The sequence below is a fragment of the Tiliqua scincoides genome, chromosome 9 (assembly GCF_035046505.1).
Source record: "Tiliqua scincoides isolate rTilSci1 chromosome 9, rTilSci1.hap2, whole genome shotgun sequence".
In the NCBI taxonomy this organism is placed as follows: domain Eukaryota; kingdom Metazoa; phylum Chordata; class Lepidosauria; order Squamata; family Scincidae; genus Tiliqua; species Tiliqua scincoides.
The window spans coordinates 32,752,556-32,780,187 of NC_089829.1; the positions used below are offsets into that span (position 1 = coordinate 32,752,556).

The 27,632-nt window shown below is 43.4% G+C and overlaps 1 protein-coding gene across 1 annotated transcript in view; it reads right to left on the reverse strand.

Annotated features, from left to right (window-relative positions):
- Positions 1 to 769: 769 nt before the first annotated feature.
- The window catches only part of LONP2 (lon peptidase 2, peroxisomal), a 58,406-nt gene continuing 31,543 nt past the window's right edge, over positions 770 to 27,632 (reverse strand). The window contains exons 9-15 of the mRNA XM_066637134.1: positions 22,827 to 22,977; positions 21,340 to 21,466; positions 19,819 to 19,952; positions 11,517 to 11,659; positions 6,963 to 7,170; positions 4,664 to 4,854; positions 770 to 1,404 (exon numbers count right to left, since the gene is read on the reverse strand). Coding sequence (XP_066493231.1) covers positions 1,183 to 1,404; positions 4,664 to 4,854; positions 6,963 to 7,170; positions 11,517 to 11,659; positions 19,819 to 19,952; positions 21,340 to 21,466; positions 22,827 to 22,977 — 1,176 coding nt within the window. The 3' untranslated portion in view covers positions 770 to 1,182. The remainder of the gene's footprint in view (positions 1,405 to 4,663; positions 4,855 to 6,962; positions 7,171 to 11,516; positions 11,660 to 19,818; positions 19,953 to 21,339; positions 21,467 to 22,826; positions 22,978 to 27,632) is intronic.

A 27,632-nucleotide genomic window follows, 5' to 3' on the forward strand; every position in this document is an offset into this window, starting at 1 on the left:
GTAGTTCTATAGGAGGTTTCATTTGCTTCTGTATGTGTCACTCACATATATGCTGAGCAGCTGGTTCTTTGCTAACAAGTCTGTGTTCAGACATGCCTCTGTAAGCCAGCTGGCATCTTGACTTACTGGAAGCTGTTCATAGAGAATGTTCTTTCCTTTTTTTATTACATTCATGACCTCCCTCTACTTTTGCTTAGTTCCCTCAGTGAAACTAATGCATTTTGCCAGTGTTATTTGATAAAACTTCCACCCACACTTAGAGGAAACTTGCCTTCTATGTGCCATCAGTTCCTTGTTTTGTCTGTTAAATTTCAGATCTGAACACCAAACTCTTATAACAAATTGCCCAGACCACCTTCTAAATTGCTGCTGCATCATCTTAAGCAGATTGCAACATTTAATTTAGAAATTAAAGTGGTTAAACGTCTAGCCGAGTAAGGAGACCAATATAGTAACTGCACAAAATAATTAGAGGAAGTTGTATTTTTCACTGGGTAAACCAGCTCTTTTAAGATTCTGCATATGTGATAGTGGTCTCTCTAGTGGCCAAAGTGAAATCATGCACTTTGATGTAATCTGATGTTCTCAGATAACAGTTGCAGTTGTATAGATATAAGTCTATGACCCAACTTTGTAAATTAGTGGTGTGTTCTTGAGGAGGGAGAAAAAGAACAAGATAGTCCCCACATTAACTATTTGCAGGATCAACACTACTGTAAATCCATCTGCACAAATTATTTAGGGGTTAAAAAATGAACTATGCTAAAGCTTAGCGTGAATAACAATTTAATTACAGCTCTGAAAAGCAGACAGATAATTTCAATCCTTTCCAGCAGGCATTTTGGGGGGGAAGAATCAGTATTAATTTCACAGGCAGAGTCCTCATGAAGGTTCATGTGAATCTTCTAAAGTCAAAGAGTAAGCACAGAGGAATAATGATCATTAAGAGCTTAGACTTCAATACTATCACTGTGGACTGCCCTCAATTAAATAACCATAAAGGTAATCAGAATGGTCAGCTGGTATTCAATGGTCCCGGTAAAAAATAAGCCTCTTTCTGATGAAAATCAGATGGCTACTAATCAGTGTTCCACTACTACCCTTTTTATGCTATCATTCTATCACCTCCAGAGGAACATCCAGCTTCATATTTTGTTTTTTGAGCAAGCCCCATCAATCTGCTTAGAGTTTACTATCAAAGTGATCAAGTCTGGTCTTTGCAGAAAATCCCCCATCAAAAGCTGCATTAAGAACTTCATCCAGGCAGCTTGTCATGACAAAGTTCAGATCCTGCCGTACATTAGCTGCAATCTCCTCAAGGTCTTTTTCATTTCTTTGAGGAATGATAATTCTCTTCAGGCCCGCTCTGTGTGCTGCTAGGACTTTGTCCTTAATTCCTCCCACCTGTTAAATACACAAAATGAAAGATTTTTCAGCTTTCAGCTGAGCACGTTATGACATTCAGTTGTTACAGCTCTTCATTGTTTTCCTAGCCTTCCTTTGTAATGTTTGTTGTTGACTAAGGAAGTAAGGTACAGTAAAGCATCAGGAACCCGATTCCAACTGAACCAGGCTATCCAGTCACCAAGCAGCATTCTCTTTTAGGTACCAGTATGGTACAGGTGCAAAAATAACTAGCATGCATGTAGTTGATGAGGAACTTGTCTGTGCTGTTCTTGAGTGGAAGATGTGCTGGTATGTAAAGGGCATGTCAGCTATAAACACCAAACTTGGGACTTTCATCAAACTTTTCATTTCTTTATTATTTTATATAAGTGATTTATATCCCACCTTTCCCTCTGAATAAACACTCAAGGTGGCAAAGAATTTTTTTGCTACAAGTATTTACAGTATATAAAGCCTTTCAACCAAAGTTTACAAAGCGGTTTTATACTAGCAACATAAATGCTAGTAAATAAGTATGGGTTCCTTGACCTAAAAGTCAGTTATTTTAGCAAGTTCCTAGATTATGTGGTCTAGAGGGAGGGCAAAATCTTCAAATCTATTGGTACAGTGAGGGTGGGGAGGCAAAACAGCATGACCCACAATCTTTAGAGCTGGATCCTAAAGCTGAACTCCATAACCAGTATTTTTATCTACTATATTTTAATTCCCTCTTCCCTCCAGGAAACTCCACGAGGCACATAGGGATCTTCCACCCTTGTATCATCGCAACAGGGGTATGAGGTAGGTTATGCTAAAAATTACTTTCCCAGCTTTTATGGCTGAGCAGAGATTTGAACCCAGGCCTTTCATCTGTTCAACACACTAATCATTGCACTTTCCTGTAGTGTCCTACCCCTGATTATCTCCTGCTCTACACAGTTATGTCATTTCATTCCTTATTAGGAAACTCCAATGTGACTGCCTTGGCTATTGAAAAATTTATACTGTAAAATTAAATATGATGATCTTATAATGGGTTACCCACATGCATTTGATGGGAGGCACAAAACATACAATCTGAGTGTGTCTTTTTTTAGTTGCTGCTTTTAGATTCTGCCTTACTTCTATGATAAGAACATAAGAACAGCCCCACTGGATCAGGCCATAGGCCCATCTAGTCCAACTTCCTGTATCTCACAGCTGCCCACCAAATGCCCCAAGGAGCACACCAGATAACAAGAGACCTCATTCTGGTGCCCTCCCTTGCATCATGATGCTAATGAAAATGAGCTTCCCTGACAGTCTCCCATCCAGACTTGCTTACTTTCTGTATTGTTGCTGTATCGGATACCTTCAGGTCCTGATCTGGAAACTTTAACTAGCATGAATCCTGACCTACACAGGATGGGGTGAGTACACAGAATTTGGGGCAGGGTATATCAATCTATGAGAAGAAAATACTGCAACCAGTTTCAGTTCTCATGCAAGTCCTGTATTTTCAGGACTTGCCAAGTCCAGAAAAACTCTCCCCTTGATTCCCCCCCCCCCCCAACAACTAGCCCAGTTTCAGCTGACTGAGTAAGGGCTGAAACTTGTCAGAGGACATCTTCACATCTTGCCTTGAGATTAGCCAGATCCTGCTCCAGTGAAAATGTTACTCTTTGCAGCCCCCGCAATGGGTCACACAACATGCCATGTCATTGCTGATGTCACCCCACACTATCCACATTCCAGACAGCACTGCAAATCAAAACATACTTGCTGGCTGAAGAAAGAATCACCTTTTTTGGTTAACAGCCCTACCATATATAGTGGTCTGAGTGTTGAAATAGCTTCAGATTCCTCTGTAGGCAGCACTTTCTTCATGTTTTCTGGATCCAGCAACACAGATGAGCCACAACTATTGCTTCATTTGTTTTGTGCTATCCATTTTGTATTAGAAAGACACACTAGTAAAGAAGCAAAATAATGCCCGCCACTCCTTGTTATGAACAGCCAACCAGAGAACTTAAAGTAACTTCTTTTGAGTTAGCACGCTGCAGTTACAGCTGGCTTGGATGTGCCCTTTCAAGACTATAAAGCAGTTCTGGTGAGATGCAGTGGTCTTGGGTTGAGAGAAACTGCAAGCAATCAATTTAAGCTGCTAAAAGACCAATATGTGTATAACTTGTGACCGGCCAAGCCAAACGCTGCCTACCTTGCCTTGTTTTGAACTGCAAAAGCCGCAGGGAGCACAAGAGGCTTGGCAGGTCACAAATTGTGCAAGCCCAAGGATCAGGGTGTGCTGTATAGGGCACAAAACATGATGTGCAACAATATGGAAGGGGAAGGCAATTGTCTGTTACCAAGCATGTGTTTCTCACAAGTTTCTGGCTGGCTAGATGCAGCTCATACAGACATACCTGTATTCCCCCTGTACAGTTAAGCCTCATTCCATACACCGGGGTAGCCAAACTTAAAGAGCCACATACAATAAATTTCAGATGTTTGAGAGCTATAATATTTAAGAAGCATTTAAATTCTTAAATATATTTACACACCATGAACACTTAAGTGCATGGACTCAATTTATACCAGGTAAATAAAGCTTGAAAATATCTTATTCAGCTTTGGATCACAATATTTAAAAAAAGGACCTCAGCCAACAGTTACTTGAGATGCATGTGGCCACCCCTCCTATACACTATGCTTTATCACTTGGAGAACTATGACACCCTCTTCCTCAAACCAGGCTTTAAGAAAATACATTTGTATTGTGGAATGAGAGAAAATAGTCAAAGAAGGAAGCTTAGATGTTTATAATTAACACTTTTCCAGTTTTGACAGCAATGCTTCAAAAGCTGAAATATCACATATTGTCATCAAGGTGGAAAGGAGAAGAAAGTAAAAATGGGTTAATCTCAGAGGGCTATTAAAGTGGGAATACAAGTAATGACAGTGCTAGAGTTTCAAATTAGGTAGCATGTGACACTATTAACCCTGCCAAAGCGAGAAATTACTGTTATCTGCTTTCGTCGAGATGTCACTCAGTGCCAAATGACTACCCTGTTAATGCAAAGCAGGGTTTTGGTTTTAACACACACATACATGCCCCAGATCTGTTTCGCAAGACTCTGTTATTGTGGAAGACTACAGAAGGCTGCCTAAGGAATTACATGTAACAAGTCTGGATGTGTGGCTTAGAATAAGATGGAACTGATGCTGATTTTAAAGGCGGGCAGTGGGAGGAAGAAAGAAAGAAGGCTCAACAATATCATTCTCTGCAAACAATACTTACTGGCAGAACAAGGCCTCTTAGCGTAATTTCGCCAGTCATGGCTACATCTGAACGCACAAGCCGCCCACTGAAAAGTGAGGCAAGGCACGTTACTATGGTAACTCCAGCAGATGGTCCATCTTTTGTGACAGCTCCAGCTGGGAAGTGCAGATGGATGTCTGTGTTGTCAAGGAGATCAAAACTTCCAGAAGCTTAAAGAAAGAAAAAGGGGTTTCAGAGTGGAGAATTCAAACCTGTGGTGCTTCTGGCCTTTGTTGTTGTTGTTTTAAAGAAGAATAAAAACACACCATACACCATATCACTGGAGGACTTGGAATTCCTAACTCTTGTTTCATTTGTCAGCAAAGAATTCAAAAACAGATTTGTGCTAAAACAAGAGGGATGAGAACACCTGCATCACATACCACTATACTGCACCTTATAAAGACTTTCCCAGATGAATTAGTTTAATGAGGACCTTAACAGTCTTACAGCACTAAGAGAAGTTGGACTGCAGTTTAAGTCAACTCATGGATTACAGTTTGATGGACTAAAAAACACTGCCTCCTGCTTCACTGATGAAATTCATTAGTGTGTGACATTCATTTTATCAGTAGTACTTATCAGAAAATCCAGATTGCAAGTGCCATTCTGGAAGATGCTTTCTGCATATGAGAATTAGAGAGAATGCCTCTTCTAATGGTGCTGGCTATCTAAACACATTTCCTCCTTCACAACAACTGGTTTTCTGCATAAGAACATTTTTTACAAGTTTAGTCAATTCATTATCTGCCAATTCACAAAATATGTCACAGTCACAATACCTCCAAGCACTAATATAGGGGTATATAGGGTTGTGCCAGGTCTAGAGAGAGAGACCCAGGTTCAAATCACTGCTCAGCTATGAAACGTACCAGGTGAACTTGGAACAATCACACACTCGGCCTAACCAACCTGTTGTAAATTTAACAGGCAAAGGAGGAGCTATGTACAGTGCTCTGGGGTCCTTGGAGGAATTGGAGTATATAAATGTGGAAAACAGCAGTGCTTTTTGAATTTTCAAATTGCTTTATGTACTGTCCTACACATTTTTCCTGGAAGCAAGGCCCACTGAGTTCAATGAAACTTACTTTTGAGTAGATATGCCTAGGATTAGGCTGTTATAAAGATTATTGCAATGTGTACAGCTGTTAGATACATTTAGGTCTGTGATTCCCATATTGTACATGAGGGGTTGAGGCAGGGAGGGCTTGTTTTTTTGTTTTTTTTTAGAAAAGCACATGTTAAAAGGGAAAAAAAAAACATGCCTAGCATCACTTGCACTTACAGAGCAAGCCTATGTGTGTCTAACCAGTTGTCAATCCTATTGAGTTCAATGGAACTTTCTCCCAGGTAGGCACACATATGACTGCAGCCTTAATGAGCCTGATTGCTGAACATTCACCCCAGGGTGGTCCTGTCAAGCTGATGATCTGTATAGATTTTAAGGTTTCTTAAACACGATATTTTCAGCAGGCTGTCTTGTTCCTGTTTCTGCACTGGTTGGAAATGTGCTAATCTGTCTTTTCAACTCCAAATACAAAGGACCACAGTTACAACAGCATATCACCCAACATACACAACCGGACAGCACAGTAAGAATGTGAGCTGCCAGATCAGTTCCTAGCAATCTTAAAAGATTAATAGCCCATCCAAAACAGGCTAAAAAGCATTTCTACCTCAAAGTATGTGCTATAGCCATTGACTGGTGAGTTGAGTAGTTGTATTTGTGTTATAAGCTACAACTAAGGCTTGTAAGAGCCAAATCCTATCCAGCTTTCCAGCGCTGGTGTAGCTGTGCCAATGGGGTATTTGCTGCATCTTGTGGTGGGAGGGTAGTTATGGAGGCCTCCACAAGGTAAGGGAACATTTGTTCTCTTGCCTTGGGGCTGCACTGGGGCTGGAAAGTTGGATAGGACTGGGCCCTAAGTTATCAGAGAATATATTTTTTAAATATCTAAATATTAAAATAAACTGTCTTTCAGGCAAGAGCAGCATTTGTTGGCTTTTCCTGTGCCTTGGATTATCTCTTCTGTTTCCAGGTAGTCTTTAGTGACAGCATGCAACAGAAAGACTGCATGTTGAATGTGTTAAGGTTGTTCGGATAGAGAGCAGATCTGAAGATCTGGTGGTGCACATGACAAATGCAGCCCACCCATAAAGTTCTATGGTTCCAAATGCTGAGCAGCCCCCATTGCTGCAGTCCCCGGCAGGCAGCAGGAACCAGAGATGCTCAAAACCCAATCACACCAGCACTCTTGACTCTTGTACGTCCACATACCATTTGTCAGCTGGTATTTTTTTGCATTGCTGCGCAGCCAGCTGATTGCAAGATGTGCCGACTCCTTCATAACATCGCCCAGCTGTCCAGTCAGAGTGAGCTGACCTTCCCCGTCCATGCGACTGGCTTCTACAAACATGATCTCCCCACCTAAGGGAGTCCAAGCCAAGCCAATTGCCACGCCTGGTTGATTCAGTCGCTCAGACACCTGAAATAAAATAAACACAACAAGAGTTCTGTAGAAAATGGCAACAGTGTACCCATGGCATTGTCTCAACATACAATAATGCTCCCATACATCATCAGTAGCTTGAACTAGTGCCTCTAAAAACCCAAGAATGGTTTTCCTCCTAATTTCCATACAACAGAAAGGCCAAAATGTGTATATTTTGAAAACCAAAGGGCCAGGAGAGACATTTCTGGGTCTATAACAGTGGTTCACAAAATCCTACTCAGACTTCGGGAACCCTGTAAGTCTTTGCGGGGGGGGGGGCAGCAATGCGATTGCCACAATCATGCTGCTGCCAAGTAGGAAAGGTTTTTTTTTTAAAAAACTTACCTAGGGGTCACTATGGCTCTCCATAGTGCCTGGGGAACCTGTGACCCCCTTTGCAGCCCTCCCAGCAGCTCAAAGTGCTGTTAAAAAGGGGAGGGCTACTTCTGGTTTCACAATGTGAACAGCACCTTGAAGCTGCTGGGAGGGTTGCAGATGGGTCGCAGGCTTCCCAGAGCCTCTGGAGAGCCATAATGACTCCCAGGTAAGTTGGAAAAACCCCTTCCATCCCCAGCAGCAGTACTATTGTCCAAATGGCCTTGCTGCAGTTGTTGCCCCATCCCTTAAGAGGGCAGCTGCAGAGCTTCCCTGGCTGGGGTGTCATGATGCCCCAGTTTGGGAACCTCTGGTCTAAGCAATATGATCTCAATACCTCATCCAAATGCCCCCATATTTAATTTCTCTCTAAAAGAAAGCACTGGAAAAACAGTTACAGAAAAAGGATATTTCCCAGTTGACACTCCTGGGCTCCTTAAATCTCAACATATTTTAGATGAATATACAATACGCCTATCATGTGGTGGATATAAGAGGACAAGATAAGACGGATTGGTTTTCTACACTGTTAAGTCGCCCTGAGCATCCGTTTGAATGGAAAGGTGAGGCGGACAAACATACAAACCCAGCAAATTGGAAACTATGACCTAATTCATAATCTGAGGCCTATCAGGAATCTCATGGCAAATGCATGTGACAAACCGATTCCGAATATTTGTAACTAAACAAAGATTTGCTAAAAACATGCTGTCAGTTGTCAAGAACAGGCAATAAAGAAAATCAGTGACAACCTTTATCTGCTAATCATTGCGAGCTGTTTCACCCAGCAGCATTGTTCCCTTTAAGCTACACTGCTCAAAACGGAGCCCAGCCCTATGCAGGCATTCCTAGAAGTCTGGTAATGGTGTGTATCATTGCCATGTGCCCAGAAACACCAAAGTGGTCTGTGCAGCAGTGCAGAACCCTTAGAGGGAATACTGCCCAGCACTCTTCACCCTCTTTAGATCCAGAACCCAGATTTATTAACAAGAATATTTAGGTACCGCTTTTCCACAAAAGCAAAATAAACCAATAAATGGTTTTTCTGTGTTCCCGATGGGCTCACAATAATAAAAAAAAAAGATGCAGAAGAGGCACCAACAATAGCCACTGGAAAACATGCCATGCCAGGGCAAAGAAGGACAGTTGCTCTCTCCCTGCTAAATATAAGGGGACAATGCTTTGAAAGATACCTCTTTGTCCCATTTATAGGTGTCATTAATCCCAGCCTGAGGAGTGTGGTGGATTTCCCTAGAGAAGGCCTTCCATGATTAAGGCACCACCTTGGAGACGGTTCGGTCTCTCTTGGTGAACCTCTGATAACAATGGGTCACAAATACGGGCCTTTGAATGATCTTAACAGTCAGATAGGTTCATATGGGAGAAGGTAGTTCTTAAGTCCCCTGACCTGAGCCATTAGGAACTTTAAAAGTTAGTACTGACATCTTGAATCAAGACCTGAAACAAACAGGTAGCCAACAGAGGTGGTATACAAGGGGACTAATATGCATGTAGAAATTGCCTATGTTACACCCACATAAGCCCCAGTTTGTAGACATTCAGGGAAAGCTGCTGGAAACATGTTCCCCAAGTGGACTAGGATCATAAATCTGAAAAATGACTTCAGCTAAGTTTATTAGTGGACACAAGGAGATCATTTTCAGAGCCTGCCTTTGAAGATAAAACTAAAGGTGCTTAAAGTGAAATGTTACTTTTCCTTTTAACTGAAAGATCACACATAGTATGTTCTTTTTATGCAACACCACGGACATTTCCTATACCAGTCCTCTGTTAACACACTGTTGACACAGCATTCTGAAAAAGGGGTGGGTTTGCAAACTCTTATTCTGAGAAAAGTCAGCAAAGATGGGTGAGGGGGGACAAAAAATTCAAACAGCAAAGAAAAAAAGTGGCTATTGGTTGGCCCTGGTGAGAAGCAGGATCTGGACTTTGGACCAAATCCAGAAAGCCTCTTCCTGTGTGCCAAAGAAAAATGCTCAGACTACTGTCAGGATTCTATGGCTAAGAAAATGCCATGTTTCAGTTTAGAGTGTGTCACCACAAAGGTGGCCTAAATATGAGTCTTGGATTCTAAAGTTTATGGTTCCATTGGAAAGGCCGATGCAAATTCATTCTTCACAAAGCACTCTTGCAATATAAGATTATGCAGGCCTAATTGATTTTAAATAGTGATTCAGCTGCAAAGTCCTCCTTTTCCAGAAGGCAAATCAATCCAATTACTTTAGCTATTTTCAATTTCTCTCTGCCAGCCTCTTCAAGTTGAGCCCTGACATGAGAACTGCCTTTGCAAGGTCTTGATTTCCACTCGTTATTGATGGCAGCATGAAGGTCAGAGGTGAAGCTCTCAGAGCTGGGGAGAAAGAGGAAAGAGAGGCCCACTGCAGGAAAGAAAAACAAATGGAACCAGTCTGGAATGTTTTTCACCGAGATGGAAGCTAAGCTCTTCACTGCAGAGAGAAGTGGAGTGACAGCTCAGAAACAAGAAATGAGTTTCAAGCACTCCACTCTTAGTTGCAACTGATACCCAGGAATCTTGATCTTTGGCTACATTCAGACTGTATCCACCTGGAAATGGTTACAAATACTCTCTGATGAACTTATCACTAGGCTTGATCAAGATCTGGCCGCAGCAATAACTAACTGTTGAAAAATGTGTGGTGTTGTATGAGTAATTAGTAGCAGTAAGTCCACCAATTATAGTAAAAGATACGTCCATACACCTTTGTCTTTGGTGTGGGTAGAGGAGCTGTGTTTTTGGATTCAGGCAGGATGCGGTCAGGAACCTCTCAAAGAGTCCATAGACTACAGTAGAGGTCTGTAATAGACAAGTTGTGACCCAACCTCAGGTGGGCTACACTAATGCTGTTGCCATTATTTTATTTTGAGGTTCAGCCTCCACAGTTTGAACAGTAGCGAGGCCAGGGGCCCTAGAACAGTAGTTCCCAAACTTTTCAGCGCACAACCCGTCTTGTCCTCTGCAGTAGGTCATGGCACTCCCAGTAGTGCTGAAGGAAACCCAAGGGTTGTGCTGGGTTGCAGATGCACTCTGCTGGGCCTCCAGGGGCCTCAGAACGGCCCGCAGAAGTCCTTAGAAGCCACTTCTGGTTTTCGGAAGCAAACCAGAAGTGGCTTCTGGAGGCTTCTGCGAGCCACTCTGCAGCCCAGAGTAGCTTTCTGGAGGCTTCTGGTAAATTGCTCAGCTTCCAGAATGGCTCCTATTTGGAGCCGTTTAGGGATAAGGTTAGATGGAACCAAACCCCAACCCACCTTGCGTGGGCTCATGACCTACCAGTGGGTCACAATCCGTAATTTGGGAATTCCTGTCCTAGATGATTTAAATCTGACTGGAGGCTGTGGCTGACCCACTCACTTGCTCTCCCCTCCTGCAGCACTCTTCCTGCTCAGCTTTTCCTTGTCCCCACTTCTTCTTTCTCTCCCTTTCCTATTCAAAGTTGGATGCACTCTGTCCCTCCTTTCCACACAATTGTCTTGGAGGGAAAGAAGAATGAGAAAATAGTAACACATGTGGGTTGGCCATCACCAGAGAGGAAAAAGGAGGACGACAAAGCTTGGTTTCTAGTATGCATGGGCTATGTGATGACAGGAGACTTCTAAACATATAGAACAACCATATACCTTAAACTAGGTTTTTCTGTGGGCTCCAACCTTTTGCCAATGTGCTCTTCAAGGTGAATCCTACATTGCAGGTTGGGATTTGAAGTGGACCTCAGCTCATGACGACTAGTGGTCCACAATGCATCCTAAGGTACAGGAACTACACCACCTACCAACACCCAGAAAAAAACGAATAACAAAACCACCCTTGTACTAAGACCACCCATGAAGACCAACAAGACTGGCACATAAGGGAATAGTTCTAAGAACTGAAAGTCTTGCAAACTGGTGCAAAAACAATGAAGGAGGGGGGAAAAAACTATACTTACCTCCAATTCATACATTGGTGGTCCAAGGATATCTTTCAAGGCATGAAAGTCAATTAAAATCGGCATTTCAGGTGGCAGAGCCAGGTCGGCTGTGTCACTGATGGAATCTGGTTTTGCATCTTCTGCAATATGATCTTTGCACTCTAAGATAAGAAAAAGGTCACTTTAGATCCAAACACAAGAAAAACTCCAGTGGTAACTCCTACAGTGAGAATCTACACAGCAACATACCACGTATAGATTTAGTGGGGTCAAGAAGCCTCGGCCTGCAATCAGCTCAGTTATTTGACTGGCACAAAGGGTCGGGATGGGCCAAAAAGGCCACTGAGTGGCACTGGCTGAGATACTATCAGTGTAAATATTGGCGATTGGGTGACCCCACCTGCTATGATACTTAGCAGGATCAATCCCCTGAGGGTGCAGTCCTATTCAACTTTCCAGCACCAGTGCAGTTGCAGTGCAGCCCCAAGGTACGGAAACAAACGTTCCCATATCTTGAGGAGGCCTCTATGACTGCCTCCCCACCACAGATGCAGGGCATGCCCCATTGCACAGCTGCACCGGGACTGGAAAATTGGATAGGATTTGCCTGGAATGTGGTAGAATTTCCATGCAGCAATATGTTCACATGAAGTGGTTCTCCTAAAATTGGTAACAGTTCCCGATATACGCACATTCTGCCAGACAATGACATGTCAATATCGTACACTGGCAATTCCCAAGTATGTGCTAAGCATGCAGTTCCCCAACTGCTTAGCTGTTCAACAGAGCAACAGAATGAACGATCACATCGGTAGTCATTTAAGGCCGAGAATGGAGAAGCAGGTCACATGCCTATTTTTATCTGGGCCATCTGAAGGGCATGGGGAGTACAGAACCTAAGACATCCAAGATGGGAACAGTCATAGCATAGATTGGCTACATATGATTGGTATGTCTTGAGAAGACAGAAGAGATTGAAGTTGTGGATCATTCATAAAAAGAGGCCATCCACAAACTATTCTATAATTTGTAACTTTCTGGTGCTGACTTAATATTGTTAACTTGTAAACTGCCTTGAATGCCTTGGCAGAAAAGTGGCACAGAATCACAGTCAGTGGCGTTGCTAGGGGGGTGTGGGTGTGTGTGGGCCGCACTGGGCAACGCCCTGGGGGGAGGATGCGATAAAATCACGCCATTAGGAGCTACCATGTCGTGTCATACACCGTTGGATTTGGAATGACCAGTGGAACACAACACAAAAATCCATTTTGAGATAGCGCCTTTCATTCAAAAGTTACGGCCAAAAAACTAGAAGGAAAAAATGCATGGAGCCCTATGGAAAGTGAAAGTGAGCCGTATCGCGCATTTACTCGTGAGTAGGCGAACATGCTTTAGTGCATTGGAAAGGGCAGGTTGAGAGGAATCCAACAACCCCAGAATGGTCCTGATCCAATGAATACAGCCCCAAAAAAACACCCGAGAAGGAGGTCCCTATTCAGCCCTATGGAAAGCAAGCGAAACCACATGGCTGTGTTTACTCGCGAGTAGGTGCACTTGCCTTAGTCTGTGGGAAAGGGCAGGCTGAGAGGACTCCAAGGACATCAGAATGGTCCTGATCTAATGAATGCAGCCCCAAAAAAACACCTGAGGAGGAGGTCCCTCCCCCCCAGCTGCGAGTATATGGAGCCCTATGGGAAGCGAAGAAGCCTCATGGTCGCGATTACTCATGAGTAGGCAGACTTGCCTTGGTTGGTGGTCAGGCCAGGCAAAGGGGAATGTGAGGACACCAGAATGGTCCCGATCCGATGGGACGAGCGCAACAAAAGCCCCAGAAGGCAGCCCCCCCCACTAGAAAGGACTAACAAAGAGGCTTGAACTGGTAAGGGGAATGTTTTCTATTTTGCAGTTTCCCTCACAGCCCAATCCTACCCACACTTTCCTGGGAGTAAGCCCAACTGATTCTAATGGAACTTACTTCTGAGTAGACATGCATAGAATTGGGCTCTGAGACTGGACTCCTATCCCCACTTTCCTGGGAGTAAGCCAGGAGTAAGCACATCTTTGTATTGATGTGCTTGAAATCGAAGGACTTTAAACTGGGCATTGGGGAGGGCTGAAGATCTCAGTGATTCTTTAGGAGATGTTGTTAATGCAGGCAGACTACAGAGAAAACTCACTTGGTGGAACAGGGCTGGCTCCCCCTTATTTAATTATTTCTTTCTTTTTTAATTTAACGATTTATAATTATTTATTTTAATTTGCTTGATGATGTCACTTCTGGCCATGACATCACTTCCAATGGGTCCTGGACAGACTATCATTCTAAATGTGGGTCCCAGTGCTAAAAGTATGAGAACTGCTGCAATAAGTTGTTAGTAAGTGGACACAGGGGTGTGTGTGTGTGTGTGTGTGTGTGTGTGTGTGTGTGTGTGTGTGTGTGTGTGTGTGTGTGTGAGAGAGAGAGAGAGAGAGAGAGAGAGAGAGAGAGAGAGAGAGACCACAAGTTTTCAAAATCACTAAAATCAGAGTTTGGAGGAATAATAACATCATGTTATGTATCAATCAATGCGTAATTTCATGCAGAATGCAATGAAACAAACCACACTGAAATATCTGTGTTCTATCAAAAGGTACTGCCAAAAAACCAGTGGGGGTGGGGCGATGGTACATCACCACGCCCACCACCTGGGGTGTTGCCCCGCCCACTGCATGGGGTGACACACAGACCTCCCACACCGGGTGACATGAATCCTAGTGACGCCACTGATCACAGTAAATACTGGCAGATCTTTAGCTTATTTACAGTAGATCGGCAAAAGTTTCCAATTCCCCAAAGGTTTAGCAGCAACAAATTAAATTACAGTTTGGGGGAAAAAAAACTACCATAAGTGGCCCTGTACTGATCTCTCAACTTCAGTGTTCCTCTCCTATAATACATGAACATTAACTGTCTTTTGAGCAGGTCTTTCTACAATTGTACTGGCCTGCTTTGGAGATTTGTGGTAAGAACCCTGATCTGTAATAATGCGTATGTCCAGTTTTAGTCATGCAGGGTCCTTGGGGTGCAGCAGGTAATTCATTCCACCACCACCCCAAGTCCCTATTTTGCATCTGGCTCCAGTTGACAGACACTTTGCAGCTCCTAGTAAAGAACAAAGGCTAGAGTCTGCCTTACTCCACCCCCTCATTAACACACAAACAAGTCCTTAGGAATGCCCTCTAGTATTTTGGTGGAATACTTTAACCAGAAATTACTGCAGTGTGGGAAACTGCATACATTCTAGCGGCAATGAAAGTCCAATTCTATTCCAAGCAGCTAAACCTCTGAAGATAGCAGTGGGAAATGCTGGAGACTTGTCAATGAATCCCTTCTGCATACGCTAAGGCCATCTGCCCTATTAAGAAAACAAGTTTGCTTTATACTCTGATAGCCCAATTAGCAAGGCCTGTTGCAGAACCCGTTATGATGACAAACATCACTGTAACGATGTTCTTTTCCTGAAAAAATTAATTCTACTCTGATCGCCCCCTCCACCTCCCCAGTCTGATGTTATCATTGAATTTGAAACGAAGTATACCAGGTTGTGTAATTATAGCTACCATCACCATCCGGTTTCAAATAATAGGTTGTCTTAGCTCATTATATTTACAGATAGACCACAGGGCTGAATCTGAAGCACCAAATGATTGGATTTGCATTCCTTTGAGAAACACACAGGCTCACAAGAGCCTACAAAAACCCTCTGCCTGCAAAACAGTTGTCTGATGCTGACATTCTTTGACTATAAGTAACACTTAAGTAAGAAGTTCAACTTTCAGGATTCTAAGACTCTTGAAGAGGAAAGGATGCTTTAATTTTCACCCCAACCCTGTCTTGAAATGGCTCCCCAGCCATCCATTTCACTGCCCCATTCACAAGAGATGAAAATGGGAGGGAGTTCAGAAATTTTGGGGTTAGGCACAAAATTCAGGGACCGTTTTTCTCCCCCCTCCCCAAATTCTGAATCTCTGTAGAATGAGACAATGTTGCATAATGCAAACAGGATATCTCAGAGAAAAACTACTCAGTACTGATTTGGCCTTTTCAGGACTCTTTTTCATTTAGAGCCCATTTTACTCCACCTGCCCTTTTGGAATAAATGCTTCTGAAGCACTTTGAACATAGAAAACCTACAGGAGTGAATAAGGAAGTGGATGGAAAGGTGCCCAGAGAAAGAGGCAATCCTTAAAATATCCTGGTTCTAAAACATTTAGGGCTTTATAGCAAGCACCTTGAATTGAGTCAGGACACAGAACTGGAAACCAATGCAATTCATGAAGAATTGGGGATGCTGTGATCCCACAAGGAGTTTAATCCCTTATACTTCGGGATAAAAGCTCAGGGTTCTGCCTAACACAACTTAAAAAATAATGCTGCTACTTCATGTTTGTATGTAATGCTTTCAAGGATTCAAGTGCTGCACATGTAATATTTGGTTGTAAACCTTACCAAAAAAAAAACCCCTATACAGGTAAGTAGATATTACCTCTGTATTGTAGCTGGGGAGGTGAGGCTAAGAGCAAGCGGCTTGTCAAAGGCCAACAAGCAAGATCATGGCAACATCTGAACTGGGGACTTTCAGTTAATGGCTACAGCGCACTTTACTGTGTGTCTGCTCACAAATAAGTCCCACTGTGTTCAGGGAGCTTACTTGCAGGAAATGGCATATTGGATTGCAGCCTCAAACTCTTAACCACTGTGCTACCCCAGTTCTCATTTATCCATTCTTTAAGTCTCTCCCTTCTCCCTCTTAACCACTTGACTTGGGCCAAAGACAAGAGCAAGCACCATCTGAGAAACCCCACATTCTCTTTCAGCATGGATACACAGGGGAGATTCAATGCAAGGATGATGGAGAATCCATTCTACAGATGCAATTGATGAGGCGTGTCCAAGCTGTATGCTACCCACCAGCCAAGTGCCTGAGAAACCCAATTTTACTACCTACCCTCCAAAGACTGAAGAAACCAAGAAGTTGCCAAGTGCCTGACAAGTCACAACACGGGCTGCATTTGGCCAGGTGCATCAAAAGCCATGCAGGCTGTATAGACAACTCAATCTACTGTGATGCTGGACAACTGCAGCCTCTACATTCCCACTTGTCCTCCGTCCATCTTATTCTTATTAAACAAAACCCCTGTGCTTTTTTGGACTGCAACAGCCTTGTTCAGAAGCTGCTGCAGGCTGAACAGCAAGCACCTCCCCATTTGTCAGACTTCCTCTTTATTGTGTACTGTTTTGCTGGCTGCCAGTTAGGCCACACAAAAGCAACTGTTCACAGCTCAGTGCTTCTGGGCTCCCTCCAAACAGCAAAAAAAGCAACTGGAGTTTTAGACCATTTGGAAGCAGTCAGCTCTGCCATTAGTTTCCTAGCTGGCAGCAACTTCCAGCTCTAATTTTAAACCCTGTAAATAACGTGTTTGCCAGATTCTCTGGAATGCTGAAGTCGGGCTTCCCTTTTGTGCTGCGTTTAATAGTAAACAAGTAACTGTTATCATGTGAAGGGGAAAGCTTTTAAAACTGTTCTGCTAATAACCTTAGAAAACAGAAATCTTACCCTTTATCTAGTCATTGGGACTAGGTGGCTGTTAAATAAATTGATTCTGAGAGCTACACAGAGAAATGGCTCTGTTTTTAAGTATCTGCACTGTTCTCCCCCTTTAACTAGGACTGCAACCTTTAATTGATTGAATCAAGCAATTAAAAATATTTTAAAATCAGTTCTAAAAAGGCAACTCTGATTTATTCTGTTGCACTTTAAATGTACATAATCCTGCTGTTTCCTATGTCCAGGAGGGAAGCTCAAGGCAGCTCATGGGTAATATGTGGATGTTCTTTTACTACCAGATAATGGAAATGAGGCGTAAAATAAAGGCAATTTGGTTCCAACTGATGTTAGTCTAGTGTTACAACCTTAAATCTATTTATTAATTATTTACTTACTTACAGATTGAGTCTCATTATTTGTGAGGGTTCTGTTCCAAGAACTCACATGGATGGCAAAAAACGCACTATAGCAAATCAATTTAAAAAACAAAGTCTCTTTGTTCTGATGATTTAAAAACAGCCTTGCTGACCTTTGAAATGCACACAGAGTCAATCAGTCTGTCTCCAGGTGCTTAGGCTTCACTAGGAGGCAGCAATCCTTCCCTTCACCAGGAGCACCAGCAAGGGGGAAAGAATGGAGAAGGTGATAATTGCTGCCATTTAGCCTTCTTTCAGGTGCTCAGGGGGAAAGGAGGAGTGAAGCCTGCAGAGAGAATGATTGATGGTTTGTCAGTCAGTTGCCCTCTCTGGTATTATTAAACGACTGTTTTCCTTTAATTTAAAGGGCCCTTCTCATCAGCTTTGAAATAAAAAAAATCTGTGAATACTTAGGTTATACCTGTAATCACTTGTATAACTGTCTCTCTGCAACAATAAAAAGCAGTTTTTTAAACTGTGATTTTAAAGGGGTGCATTTTTCCCCTTCTCCAGGGATCAGCACATTCCTTCTCATTTGCAGTGGCCATTCGTATTGAGTAAGAACGTAAGAAATAAAATAAAGGTCTTCGCATCTCTAGCAATAGCCTGGTACAATATATTGTGTTTCACTGTGGCAAGTGTTTTACAACAGAAAGGGCTTCAAACAGAGCTATACAGATATTTACTGTTTTGTCTACCTTGAGCACTGAGGAAGAGGTAACATTAATTTAGCTTTGGAATGCACTTACAAGTTGTCAAATCCGTGTATAAAAAATCCATGTATAACAAGGCTGGACCTGTATATGATTTGTATTCTGCCTTTGTCCCCAAAGGGCACCAAAGACAGCCCTATCACCTGCTTTGAGAATTTGAAGTCCATTCTGTTGCTGTTTCTTCCTGATCTTGACCTAGGAAGGAGCCTGTAAGTTTCAGCCTAAGCTTACTCCTAAATTTCACTATCACCTGCCTCAAAAAAGACATTCACATATATATTTGGGTCCTCCAGTGTACTCTTTTTGGAAAGAAAGTGCATTGTGACACAGGCAGGGTGTCAGCAGCTGAATTCATTTGCAACATGCAGTAACACAGGTACTATACAACTGTATAAATATACATCTATATGTGTTTGAAGTCCCACAGAGAATGAGGCCATAGTTGAGTAGCTGAGCTCATGTTTTGCATGCAGAAGGTCCCAGGATCAATCCCTGGCATCGTCAGGTAGAGCTGGGAAAGACCACTCTCTGAAACTTTGGACAGCCAGCATTAGCCAGCACAGATCAAGCTGGATGGATCAATGATCTGTGGCAGTCTCGGACAGCTTCATTTGCTTTGGATAAATGCAAATGCATTTCTAAAGAATTTTTAAACTGCATGAAAAAAGTAAACTCAGGGCTACCCTGGGGACAAAAAAAAAAAATTTAAAGGTTTGTGCAGAAATCTGTGCCTCACAGTTCTCCACTCTGAAAAGAGGCTGGCGTGCGGCCCATAGCTCGTAATTACTATATCAACAACTCTGCTGTCAATTATAAACTGAAAGGCATTTTTTTCCCTTAAAGACCTGGAAATGAGGTAAAAGTTCAGAGGCTTTGCTTCTCCCATATTCCATAAAATCTGGAAACAATATTTTATATTCTATAAATATTATATTTATATATATATATATATATATATATATATATATATATATATATATATATATATATATATATTTATATATTTATATATTTTATATTGGTGTACCTTAGTCAACCATGAGATCTGAGTTCCAGACTATGGCCATCAAAAAAACACAAGGAAAGTGCTGCTGGATCACTCCAAAGAGCCCATCTAGTCAAACATCTTGTTCTCCATAGTGTCCCCGGAGAAGCCCATAAGCAAGGAAGAAGAGCTCTCCTGCAACTGTTCCCGCTACAGTCCACTCTACCACCTCAAGGTCCTACTGCCTCATTTTGTTACACATTTAGACTCCTTGGGCCATCATGCAGACTGCATTATTAGTTCTCACCTCATCTTCAACAACAAACTTAGTTAACCCATTTTTGGCGGGTCCACAGGGGTACACATTTGGTACTGAGTACATGCAACATTGGGCAGAAATGGCTTAAGATTCTCCTTTTTCGAAAGGATGAGGCACAGATAATTCAATTCATTAGGGATGTGCCAGACACCAAACTCTGCTTATTTATTTCAGTGAAAGACGAAACATATGCAAATCTAAAAAAAGGAGTACAGCAAAGGTCCCTCCTCCCTTCCTGGGCAAGTTGGGGAGCTGGCACTGGTTAGATATCAGCAGAAGGACATAAAAGGCACACAAACCTTCTCCTTCTGTTCCTTCAGAGCGATCTGGCTTTGCCTCCTTGTGTTGGCCTTCTGCCACTTTCACGGCAACTGCTCGGCAAATAGCTCCAAATTTGCGGTCCAAAGAGCGAACGCCTGCCTCTCGGGTGTATCTAGCACACAGAAGAAGCCAATGTTGCCATTTTTTTATGTGGATCTTGTAAGCATCAATTGGCAACCCTAGACTTGCCAACTGGCACATTAACACAACACAATTTTTTTAAAAAAATTTTGGCTACTGGATTTCTGTAAATTATTTTAACATGCAAAAATGGTATCCATGGATGTAATGAAGCAGCATTCGATATTACAGAATCTATCCAGGAAAGGAAGATTGGTTGATTGTGTCAGCATAGAAGGGGTGCCCAAAAGGAACCCCAAACGGGCAAAACGTTCTCTGACTTTAAGTCATTTGACATATTCTTACAACAAAAGAAGCTTCTTGGAATTGGGGAATAAAACTCCCAAGACTTACATGTATTTATTTGAAAAATGTATATCCCGCCTTTCCCATGCTGAAGCAAATGGACAAGGCAGCTTACAAAGCTTCGTGATAGAATGTACAATGTTAACAAAAACCCAGTACGCATCATTAAGCCGTGGGGGGGGGGGGGCAAATTAATCCAGGGAAGCAGTCAAGCCACAACTCTATTGCAAAGGGTGAACATACACCCATCAACCAAACGCCAAACAAAACAGTATGTTTTGAGCCCTTGCCGAAAAGCCACGAGGGAGGGAGTAGTTCTTAATTCCCCCGGAAGGGAATTCCATAATTGTACTGCCACTTCAGAGAAGGCTCAACCCTACACTACCATCCCTCTAACTTGGGAGTGAGGTGGCACTTGAAGGAAAGCCCACTCAGATGACCTAAGAGAGCAGACTGGAATGTATGAGAGAAGGTGGTCCCTCAAATAGGCTGGACCCAAACCATGAAGGGCCTTAAAAGGTCAATATCAGCCCTAAATGTGTTGTTTCGGCTTTATGGCTACAAATCCTTGTTCCGTCTCTCTTTTCACCTGACATCAGAAGGAAGAACGGAGACAGTTTTGCTCCATTTCTCTGGAATCTCTTTTTTTTCCCTCCCACACAGTCATGCCATGTGTACTAGGAGGGAAAGGGACAGCAATGGAAAATGTCAATTGCACTCCCCAGACCTTGGGTGTTAATTTCTAGACTAGAAACTTATGTTTCATTACTTTTGAAACTGCTGAAATATTTAGGCTGAAATACTATGCAGGAAACCCAGGAGCAACTGAATACAAGGAGAGTCACTTCTGAGCAAACATACAAAGGATTGCACTATCAGGATGCTGAACCTTGCTCTTGCAAAGAGCCAGGGACTACACAATGTCTTTGGTTCTTTCTTGTCTTCCAGCAGTCATCATTCCCCTTAAAAACTCTCCCTTTGGATTGTTCCAATCAACGTAGTAAAATACTGAGAATTTTAAAATTACCAGTCTTTTGGATAACAACACAAAAGTCAACACAAGCCACACTTACCGTGTGATGATTGCCAAGGTTGCTTCTTGTGGGATCTGAATCTGCTGCGGAGTCAATCCGTGCTGCTCCAGTTGCTTTGGAATCAAGTGCCGATGTGCAATTTCTATCTTCTCTTCTTGTGTGTATCCTTCAAAATAGGACACGGCCTTGAGAGGTGCAAAACTCTCAAGTTCCATTCCAAAACTTTAGCTTATTAAAGGACTGTCTCTCCGCACAAAAGCCTGTTTGGAGATACTGACTGGGCCATCTCTAACACAGATACAAACAGTGACAACTCAAATAAGGCACCCATAGTAGTGCTCTGAACCTCTTTCCACTGACTAGAGGTAAGGGCGGTGCTTGCTAGCTTTAGTCTTGGAACAGCTACAAGACGTTCCTTTTAAATCAGGCTTTTGGTTGTCCTGTAGCTTTCTTCATCTGACCAACACATGTTGGGAGGATAATTCCTGTTGCTTCAGCTTCACTGCACGGAAAACCATTTAACAATAGGAAAGCCACACACACATTTTTATAAATACAAAGGGAGAATCTTCAGCCTTAATTCAAAGAGAGAGACGGAACAAGATTCTGCAGTTGCCTTGTCCACACATGCTCCCTGAGTTACAGATGTCTGAGTTATGGGTGGCTGTGTCGGCACTCTTGTACATCCTTTGCTGGTGCTTCAGGTGGCATGAATCAGCTGTTCCGACCTATGTTGGTTACAAGTTACAAACGGACCTCCAGAACCTAACCTCTCCCTAATTAGGGGGATTAGAGGTGAATCCTATGCATGTCTACTCAGAAGTAAGTCTCACTATAGTCAATGGGGCTTATTCCCAGGTTAGTGTGGATAGGACTATAGCCTTAGTGTGGCAGGCAGTGGTAACAAATGTAACACAGAAGCCTTTAAGAACACAGGAGCCCATCTAGTCCAGTGTCCTGTATCTCACAGTGGTCTATCACAGGGGTGCCCAAATCCTGGCCCTGGGGCCACTTGCGGCCCTCAGGGAACCCCCAGTCTCCAATGAGCCTCTGCCCTCCAGAGATTTGTTGGAGCCCGCACTGGCCCAACGCAACTGCTCTCAGAGTGAGGGCGACTGTTTGACCTCTCGCGTGAGCTGTGGGATGAGGGCTTCCTCCACTGCTTGCTTTTTCACGTCTGTGTTGCAGTAGCGGCAGCAAAGAAAAGACCAGCCTTGCTTTGTGCAAGGCCTTTTATAGGCCTTGAGCTATTGCAAGACCTTCATTCATTCATATAAGTTCATCTTTAATATATTCACTTATGTAAACATATGTAAATTTATTCAAATTTTAAATGTAAATTAATTCTTTTTTCCCCCGGCCCCCAACATAGTGTCAGAGGATGTGGCCCTCCTGCCAAAAACTTTGGACACCCCTGGTCTATCGGATTCCTCTGGGAACACTCAAGGCGACAAAATACCTACGTCCTATTGCCATTCCCTTGCATCTGGCATGCAGAAATAGGCTACCTCTAGAACCCACATTACCTGGAACCTGAATTATCTCCATTCGGTCCAACAAAGCTGGTGGGATGGTAGCAGTAGTGTTGGCTGTGGCAATGAAAAGGACTTGAGACAAGTCAAAAGCAACATTTAAGTAATGATCCGTAAAGCTATGGTTTTGCTCAGGATCCAAGACCTGAAAGATGCAGAAGAGAGAGAGGATTTGATCTAACAAATTTAACTTCTCTTGTAAAATGTGAGTTTAGCTGCAGTGAAGAGAGCACAGTTACGTTATTTAAAAATGACATTAATGCAGAAATGGCCTTCTGTTTAGAAGAGGGTTTCACCGAAAGGGTTGCAAAATATAAAACACAGCCCAATCCTATCCAGCACTGGTGCAGCAGGGCTGCACAGCCCACACCATATTCAGAGCTGGAATTGAGCAGATTGGAGGTCTCCTTGAGGTAAGGGAATATTTCTTCCCTTACCCCATGTGAAGCTTCAGCCTGATCAATGGGGCTACTTGTATCTGCACCAACAAAACTGCTGATGCAAGTCAGAGAAGCTCCATGTTGGGCTTCCAGGCCCAGGGAAGAGATTAGGATATGGCAGAGGTCTCCTTTGCCAACTCTGCCCCCTTCTGGGCCTGATCCACCCACTGTTCTGCCCTTCCCCTGTGCCTCTTGGAGCTCTACTTACTAGCATTGGCAGCTGTGGGTCCAGATTCAAAGCTGGCAGGGCATCACAGACCTTCCCTCCAGCGCTCCTAAAGTAACTGCAAATGTGTTTTATGGCATGTTTGTGACGGCTTGCACTAGCCCCAAATGGGATTGCGCCAACAGTCTTAAAAACCTACTTTTCAGCTTTTGCAGACTTAAGCAAACTGGAAAAGGAGAGAAGTTTCTTTGCATCTTGTACAGCAAGGAAAAACACCTGCTGGAAAAGAGTGGAGCTGCTGGAGCCATCAATGTTGCCGCACAGATGCTTCAACTTAGTTACTCAGAAAACAAAAGCCAAAACCTGACATATGCAGACACTTTGAAATAAACCTGAAAAGTCATACTAGATTCTGGCTTTTCATCCAGCCATGTCATTAAATCAAGACTGAACAACGACAACATGCAATGGGGCGGGGGGGGGGGAGAGGCTGAGTCCTGCTGGGGACTTGACAGAATGGAACGCTCCTTCTCCAGCCACTCTTCTTTCACGGAGGATGCAGTGAGGAGGGGTGGCAAAGCTGTTTTCCAATTTTCTTCAGAAGGTTCTGTTTAACAACATCACAGGAAGAGCCTGGCTGGCTCAGAGCAAAAACTCATTCAGTCCAGCACTAGCTTGTCTAGCTAGTGAGCATGGAGATTCTGCAGTCTTTATGACTCGCATGCAAACCCCCCCCCCCATGAATCTATCTAATCCCCTTTTCAACACCATCCAAGGCACACAGTCATCGCCACCACATCTTGGAATAATGAATTTCATAAACTATCAGTTCCATCAGCTAGCTGTGTGGACAGAGTGCTGTTTTTTGCCTGGTTTGAACCACCATTCAATCTCGCATAATGATGCCAAGTTTTAGCATCATCCATGAGCAAGAAAAAACTTCTATCTAAAGCCACTTTTCCCCCCACACCATGCACCCTTTAAAAGTCTCTATTCAATAGAGGTTTCTTCAGTGGTTCTCAAACTGTGGGTCCAAGGCCCACCAGTGGGTCAACCCAATTTTTGGTGGTTTGTGAAACTGACAGGGCAGATTAGGCTATGTGCATCAAGGGTTAAACAACCTACTACTTGGAGAGAGCACTCAATTACCATTGTCCAATCACCATTGCAGCCAGAGGCTTGAGCGGCTGGTAAAGTGAAACTTTTTTTTAGTTGAGCACCAATGCTAAGGAGTTTGGGAACCACTGCTCTATTGTGTTCGCACTTCGCCCAGCCTTGACTAACTGGTCATCTTTCATGACCTGACAGGTGAGTGGCAGCAATGAGGCTTTTTCATTCTTTAAAAACTTTACCTCTGTGGGCAGCAGTCAGCAGTGCTTCAAGTGCCAATAGTGTTCTTAGTGGCCAGTTCTTGATGGCCACCATTTTTTCCTCTCCAGAACATGCTAGGAAACGGCTCTCCAACATTATGTGTGGCTGTTTCCTAGTGCATTCTAGAGTTCAAAAGGGGGAAGGCACCTGACCTGACCACCAGTAATCAAAGAAAATTTCTGGAAAGTGGATACAGAAAGACTGCTGCTTTTCTTTCTAAACCAGCATTTCTCGGTGCTGCTCGCCTGATGTACCTACCACTTGCCGTTGCTCTGTCCTTGGAGGTACCACCGGAAGTAACCGGCAATGATATCGTTGCCAGTTACTTCTGAGTTTGGAGACTGCGATGGGAGCTTCCAAGAGGCTCAGGGTGGATGGGAGAGCTTTTTCCTGCACTCAAAAACCATGCGCTAGAGCTCTGCCTACCAGTTCTAGCTTCCTATTGCCATTGGAAGCTTCCATTGCAATCTCTCTGCCAAGCGGTGTGTGCTATGCGTATCATCCAACACCACCCAGTGTATCACTAGTGGTATGCGTACCACTGGTTGAGACTGTTCTAAATGAAAATCCAAACACTGTAGCCTTTTCTCATAAGGAAGGGGCTCCTGCTCCCTGATCGTTTTAGCTGCCCTCTTCTGCACCTTTTCCAGTCTGAAGTATCTTTTCTGAGACAGGGAGATCAGAAGTACACATAGTGTACTAGCTTTCAAAACACACAGCACAATATCAGAAAAACAAACAGAACATGACCCTTGTTCCTCGCTGTAGGCACAAACAGGACACTAGTTGACAAACCACACTTCAGTTCGTTATTCCAGAAGGGGCTATTATGGATGCAAAAAGCGCTCCTTTAAACGTTTTACAACAGGCTGCGCTGTGCACATTAATGTGCATTTCTGAACTGCACCAACTCTTTCCTGCCTTTTCAAAGGTGGTTATATAAACATTTAGCCATCTTTGGAAAGTTCTTGCAGATTCTGCCCAGAGGCAACGATTGCATTGAGAGAAGGAAGCTCTGGAGAAAACAAAAGATATATTTTCTTTTAACCTCGCAAGGCCACTATTTTTCCTCTCATGGGAAAGCAGCCTTGCATCTATTCTACATAGCACTGCGACCCACACAACCACACTACCAGAAACATTACATTTCAAATTATATCCCAAAGCAAAAGAAAAAAATCAGAGCTGGATTTTTCCCCTTGCATGATACAGGAGCTATAAGTGCACCTTTGTTTTAAAAGAAATAAATCTAACCACTTCATTTAATTAGAATGATTAATTTAAAAGAAATAAATCCTACCACTGCATTTACCACCATTTAATGGTAGCAAGGAGGAAATAATGAATCAAGGAAGTCATGGTTAAGAATCAAAAGAATTTTTGAAATAAACATACAGAGAAAGGCGAAGAGGAAGCTTGGGATGGAATTATAAGGAAAGTATTCCAAGCTGGTCTGCCTCCCTCCTCCCCATACTACATCACTTGTGAATGCCACACACTCTCACCCCAACTGGACCTGGACTGCATGATGCACAACAAGACTGGGTCAAGGTTTTTCTGTCTTATACCAAGTCAGGTTCTCAATACATTTAGCTCATTATTATCAATACTGCCTGGTAGCAGCTGTCTAGGTTTTTCAAACAAGGGTCTGTCTTTCCAGCCCTACCCGGAGATGCCAGAGACTGAACCTGATGCATGCGAAACGTGCATTCTGCCACTGAGCTATGGCCCACAATTCTGCAGACACTCCAAAGAGTACAACCACATAACAGCTGCTTATTTCAGATTGACACTCAACTGATCATCTATGGCGTCTAGCAACTACTTCTAGATTTCTCAGCCCTTATAGAATGCTTAAAGATTTACCACATCCACCACACATGTGAAACATGTGGGACATTAACAGTACTAATCCTTAACATTTGTACTGCACTTTGAGTGTTCAAGGCACTTTACATACACAGTGGGCCCTTGGCATCCACAAGGGATCCGTTCCAGGACCCCCCACAGATACAGAATTCAACAGATAATGAAATGGGGGGGGGGCTGTGGCACCACAATTACCTGAGGGCCCTCTGAAGGTCATGTGTGGCATCCCAGTGACATACCTATGGGAGGGCAATGGGAGCAAATGCCCCAGGCACCAGGCTGGGGGGTGGCACCACAACTCGCTCCCCCCTCACCACCTGTTTTTGCTGCAGTTAGGAACCAGGCCGACAGTGGCTGCAGGAGTGCTCAAGGCACTTTACATACACAGTGGGCCCTTGGTGAGGTTGGTGTGGTTCCATGTCAATCCGAGGGCCACCCCCTTCTCCTCCCCTTTCTTTAAAGGGGGAAAGGAGGAGGTGGGCCGCAAGTAATTGCGGTAACAGTGATGTCACCACAATTACTTCTGGGTCAAGGGGGCGGCAAATAGGAGCTGGTCTCTGGCAGGAAAAATGCCACTGGCATCCCAGCCTTGGCAGAAGCCTCCTGGATGAGAATGGAAGGCACTTCTGGTCTGACCAGAAGCCACTTCCAGAAGGGTCTTCTGAGTTCCTCCAACCATGTGCTTAGCATCCATGGGTATTCAAATCCAGGGATGCTGAGCCCGTGAATAAGGAGAGCCCACTATAATAACTTGATGGAATCCTTAAACAACCCAGCAAGTATTATCCCCGTATTGCAAATGGAGAAGACTGAGGCTCACTGAGAGCAGCTTGCCTGAAACCACATTCAGTACAATTCACTGACTGGGGTCAATGGGGATTAATCTCAAGAAACTGCAGCCCTAGTGAGTTCAAGGGAGACCGACGTTTCACATTTACACTACAGCCATCTTGG